Here is a 6,000-nt window from a genome sequence, read left to right as displayed (position 1 = left end):
TATATATCACTGAATAGGCTCTGAAATTCAGATGGGCTGGTTTTCTAAAATCATTTCACATTGCAGGGATTTTATTTATTGAAAAATCTAAGTACAGCCCTGGACCTCAGTGAAAAAAAACAAAAGAGATACATTAATTATTTTGGATAAGATTGCTTTTCTCCCAGAAGGCCTAAGATCTGTGAGTGTTTTAAAACAGTCAATAGATTCTGGATGGAGAAAAGTAAGTATAAGCTAGATGAATGACAAATCAGTAGATTTCAAGAAAGTTTCATAGGCTATACAAAATTATATCTTAAACAGGATGGCAAATAATTGTACTAAATAATTAACAGTGTATGTCAACTTGTTTAACCTTTAGTTCCCTTCAATTCAAATCTTTAATATTAATTGCCTTTTTCAAGCCCTTTTTCAGGATCTGACAAATTTAATGACCAGGGAAACATGAGTAGACAAAGTAAAAATTTGTGGTGAGCCAAACTTTTTTCCATCTGAGCACAGACCAGCTGGTCTAGGAATATGACAACCCCCACTTCCTGTCTGAGGGAGGAGCCACACAGGAACCAGGTACTGTGTATATGTGCTGCCAGGCACTCAAAGACACTGAAATCTTAGCTTGAGGCAGAATTAAACACATTTGTGCAAGGGAATCCATGCCTCATGCCGCTCTCCAGCCTGCTCTGGGTGTTCCTGGCCTTCACCTTCTCTGGTAGGGATGCTTCCAAACATGGGTGCTTTTGTTCAGGGTGAAAGGACTGCACACAGGCACATGGAGCTTCACAGGGACTTAGGGAAGAAAGGAGATTGGAGAAAAGCAAGCATCTTAGGATTTCAGTTAGGTTTGTAAATATTTGGGTCCAAAACAGGTCTAATTTCTACATTATTTTGTTCACTATTTCAGCTCTGCTTTCTTCTTTTTTCCACAGGATCTGGTGTGGCCCAGAGTGTTACTCAAGACCAGCCAGACATAGTCAGTGAAGTGGGAAAGGCAGTCACCCTGAACTGTCGGTATGAAACAAGTTGGGACATGTTCCGCTACTACATTTTTTGGTACAAGCAGATTCCCAGTGGACAGATGACTTATCTTATTCGTCAGTATTCAGATGATGGGAATGCGAGAGACGGCCGCTACTCTGTAAATTTCCAGAAAGCTCATAAGTCCATCAGCCTCACCATTTCAGCCTTAGAGCTGGAAGATTCTGCAAAGTACTTCTGTCTTCTCTTGGACTCACAGTGCTTGAAGTAATAGGAAAAGCTGAACAAAAACCCCAGAAGTAAATAAAAGAGAGACCCCTGCTGCAGGACCCCAGCTGAAATGCACACCTGCAGACCCCAGGCAAGAAATGGTAGTCCTGCAGTTTTCATCTGTAGTCTGGATCAGAGGATTTAATTCTAAATAAAAGCTTCTTTGATGTCATTTGGAAACAGGTGTCCAGAGTGACTGTTGACTAATATATTCTCCTCTTGAATTCTTGACTTTAAGTCAATCATACAGAAGATGTGTAAAGTTGTCTTAAGCTGTAAACTTGCTCCATAATAATTTAAAGTGACAGTTTCACTAAAATACACTCACATCACAAATCTGGGTATAGTTATCATGAATCATCATGAAAATCATTTCCTTAGTCCTTTCTTCTTAGAGTTGTGTCACTTAAGGTATAATCAGAGAAGCAGAACCACTAATGGTGTCTGTTGAATAAGAAATTAGTTATAAAGATTAGAATTCAGGCAATTGTTGGTCTGGTATAAGACTGTATTCAAAGCTATTATATTAGTATCTGGTGTTGAGACTGAATTTAGTGTTAGTTGGTTGGAGTAATATTTGTAGAAGAATATTGGATAGAGACTGAAGCATGAACGAACTGTGACTCACAATGACATATTAGAACCATAAAGATAATGGAGCTCACAAAGAAACACTAAAACTTGTCTATGTCTCACCTCCCTCCGTTTCACAGTAGTGGGTGACCTTAGGAGAAGTAGGTGTCATTTGGCATCATGCTTACATACACACTTGGCCCAAGACAAAGAGAAGATGAGGAGGAGATTTGGTTGGAAGTGAAGGAGTTGTGAGTCAACAATAAAATGAACTATCAGATCATCAGTAACACGTGTGAGTAACCGTAGTTCCTGGAGGCCTGCACCAAACCCCCAAACATAAAAACTATGGCTGCTTCATCACAACTATCTTCCAAATGTTAGACAAGTTCCTTTGGTGGCCAACCCTAAGTCAGAACAATATGGGGAAGCACATTCTGGGAAAGATGTTTTCAGTTAGTTAAGATAGATCAAAGCTGCTATAGTACCCTCTTTGGTAACTTGTCATCCATCTGTACTCTTTTAACCACTTTTGAATAAGGATGATTGGAAAGCTATGCTTCTTGCTCATGTTGTTGTTGCTGTTCAGTCACTAAGTCGTGTCTGACTGTTGCTGGAGTCTAGCTCCAGCAGCCAGGGATTCAACCTGAAGGGAGGAACGGTGTCAGCGAGTAATGAGACAGCCTCTCAGTTTTCTTGGACTGCCTATTTATTTGAAGTTTAACATTCTGTTTTATACTTTTACAAAAACATTAGGTCAGAGGTTTGACATTTTCAGCTCCCCCTCACCCAGATTTATTATCTCCATAAATCATTGTTGCTCTTCAAACAGAGTTCCAGCTTCAGTGATTCTCTCAGAATCAGCTTTACCATCTATTATCTACTTCCTCTTATGTGTCCTATAGTTTACTTGTGATTACATTGTAACTCATGCTACATTTCTCAGTTTATTTCTAATCTTTCTAAATCCTGTTGGCCCCTAACATCCTGAGCTCACTATCTCTTAAAAAGACTTCTAGCTACTAGTATCTCTAAAATTCCTAACCTCTATAAGCTATAATAAAATACGCTAACATTACAACATTTCTTAAATCTTTAACTTCTAACTATTTTAATTATTTCTAAGCCTTAAATTCAGTAAACTCCTTTGCCATAAACATTTTCCCCACAAATAGGCTTCAGATATCAATCCCTCCCATGGCCTCAAGCTACGGCCTATGTGCTCATCCTGGAACACTCTTTTGTAAAAGTCCTTGAACAAATATCAATGATTAACTTTATGAATTATTCTCTGAGCACAGCTGCAGAAGGCTTTGTGCCTTCTCATGCTCCTCTCAAGAACAATAAGCAACTTAATATTCCTTTTCAGTCACCCCAGCCAAAGAGAGGAAAAAACAAGTCAGAATTACAAGGCCTAACTCCTTCATCCCGGGTCCGTGCCTGTGGAATGAGGAGAGGGGGCTGGGGCCGTGCCTCCATTTTGTCAGTAATGCCTAATGTGGCTCCCGACAGTTTGTGACTCCATGGACTGCAGCTCATCAGGCTCCTCTATCTTCCACTACTCCCAGAGTTTGCTGAAATTCAAGTCCTTTGATTTGGTGGTACCATACAATCGTCTCATCCTCTGCTGCCCTCTTCTTTTGCCTTCAATCTTTCCCAGCATTAGGCTCGGTCTTTTCCAATGAGTTGACTCTTCTCAACGAGTGGCTAAAGTATTGGAGTTTCAGCTTCAGCATCAGTCCTTCCAATGAGTATTCAGAGTTGATTTCCTTTGGGATTGACTACTTTGATCTCCTTGCAGTCCAAGGGACTCTCAAAAGTCTTCTCCAGCACCACACTTCTTGATATTATGATGCTTTTGGACTGCAAGGAGATCCAGCCAGTCATTTCTAAAGGAAATCAGTCCTGAATATTCATTGGAAGGACTGATGTTGAAGCTGAAACTCTAATACTTTGGCCAACTGATGCAAAGAACTGACTCATTGGAAAAAAAACTCTGATTTTGAGAAAAATTAAAGGCAGGAGAAGGGGAATACAGAGGATAAGATGGTTGGATGGCATCACTGACTCGATGAACTTAAGTTTAAGCAAGCTCCAGGAGTTGGTGATGGACAGGGAAGCCTGGTGTGCTGCAGTCCATGGGGTCGCAAAAAGTAGTACACAACTGAGCGACTGAATTGAACTGATAACTTCACATCAGAAGCAATAGAAGCCACCAAGGTAAAAAAAAAAAAAAAAAAAATTAAAGAGTTTAAAGAAAACAAACTAAATATCCAAGCCAGTTTCTTGTGAACCTGAAAATATATTTTTAAATTGTGTTTGTTATAAATCTCTGCTAAGAGTTTTGAAAGTCAATGCACAAACTGTTAAACTACATTTGCAATGAATATTTCTGAAAAAGGACTCAAATGCAGAATATGTTAGAAGTTCCTTTAAATCATTAAGAAAACAGATAATAAAGAATGACAAAATCTTAGAGATATAACTCAGAAATAAGATATCCAATAATATTATTATTAATTAGGGAAAGGAAAATAATACTTTATCTCAGCATTCCATCTGGGTCCTTTCCATACTCTGAATGTATCAATGTGGCTAGGAGAATATGACTCCAGGAAACAGGGAGAAATAATGACTGTCTCCAGGAAACTAAGTGATTAAGTGAATTTTCTAGAAGCTTCCATCATTGAACCCATGTGGAGAAAAGAACAAACAGTAACAAATCACAGACCTGGACATTGAAGAAGAGGTAGGATTTCCTGGAAAAAAGAAAGTTGGTATATTTACTGAGCTTTACTCGATGTCAGGCACTGTAGTTTGCATTTCAGATTCATTATCTAATTCAAATATCAAAACCCTAAGAGATAGGTTTTACTGTTTCCTTAAAAAACAAAAATACTTTGGGAATGAGCCCTATCTTTCCTAATTGTGAAAATCTTCTCTACCTTTTATTATTGGCCAGTGTGTTGCATTTTAGAGGGCTGCTTAGAAGCAGGGTCTGGACTACGGAGAAGCACTTGGCTCCAGAACTGGGTGGTTGGATGTCTCAGTCGTGGTGACATTAGTGGTTTAAACTGGACGCTAAAGGAAACTAAGAAAGAAAATGCCAAACATAGATTCAACTGTCCCAGGATCAGTAAATGAGAAAAGCATCCACTAACTAGTTCACAGTGCTGGATGCTTTAATAAGTTTCTTAAGTAATAGTGTGCTGGGAAAACCAAGGGCTCCTCTGCCCATGGGGTTTCCCAGGCAAGAATACTGGGGTGTGTAGCCATTTCCTTCTCTGTGGGATCTTCCAGACCCAGGGATTGAATCCACTGGAAGGTGGATTCTTTACCACTGAGCCAGTGATGCTATCCCCCAAATATAAACATGATGCACCTCTGAATCCCTTCATGTTTCAACTCAAATGTAACCCCTTTGTGAATCCTTTGTCGAAATCTGTTTTTCTGTCCTGAGAATCAGACTTCTAGCACACTGCGTGCAGCAAGAATGAAAGCTGATATACTGCCACCTGGTGTCCTGCTCAAACATTTTGTGAGGCTTTCTCTGGCTTCTTTGCTCCCCTCCAGTGATCATGGATTAAATTGTGGGGAAGCCTAATCGCAATAGGAGCTGCCAAGGCTGTACCAGACAGTAAACTTCCCAGTGCAGAAATCAAGAGGGAGAGGATTCAGGAAAACTGGCTGTTTGTTTTGTTTGTTTTGTTTTTTGTGTTTTGCTTTTGCCAGACAGATGTGAGAGTGATTGGTTCCAAATGAGAAATAAACACATGAGATGACTATGGCTGCATGAATAGAAAGTTTGGAATTGTTGCACAAGATGGGAGATTTTTATCTATTAAGTCAAATTGCATTTACTGGTTGTCCTTTCTTGTAGTGTAGAAATATCCTGAGAAGTGGGAGCAAAAGTCAATTACAAAAATACTAATAGACTGTAGTAGCAAACACAGCTTGGTATACTCTTTCTATGTTATATTATGCTACCCATTGTCTCAATGTAATAGTTTATATTTAAGGTGGTTAATATCAGTTAATGGGAACTGATTTCCCATTAACAGTAAGAAACATGATAGATCACTAATATTTATGATAACACATGAAATCTTCTGTGTAAACTGCTAAACAAACCTCAGAAAATATTGAGCTTTATCTTGTAGATACACTGTCTGGAATTTCAGA

General features: G+C 39.1%; 1 gene segment (V, D, J or C); it reads left to right on the top strand.

Moving 5' to 3' along the window:
- The first annotated feature begins 593 nt into the window (after positions 1 to 593).
- LOC133255880 (T cell receptor delta variable 1-like) lies at positions 594 to 1,425 on the top strand. The segment is given in 2 exon segments: positions 594 to 709; positions 927 to 1,425. Coding segments are annotated over 2 exon segments (369 nt in total).
- Positions 1,426 to 6,000: the final 4,575 nt, after the last annotated feature.

Source organism: Bos javanicus, chromosome 10, assembly GCF_032452875.1.
Source record: "Bos javanicus breed banteng chromosome 10, ARS-OSU_banteng_1.0, whole genome shotgun sequence".
NCBI classification, from domain to species: Eukaryota; Metazoa; Chordata; class Mammalia; order Artiodactyla; family Bovidae; genus Bos; species Bos javanicus.
The sequence above is the reverse complement of the archived record's forward strand: the minus strand, read 5'-3'. Positions and strand labels throughout refer to the sequence as shown.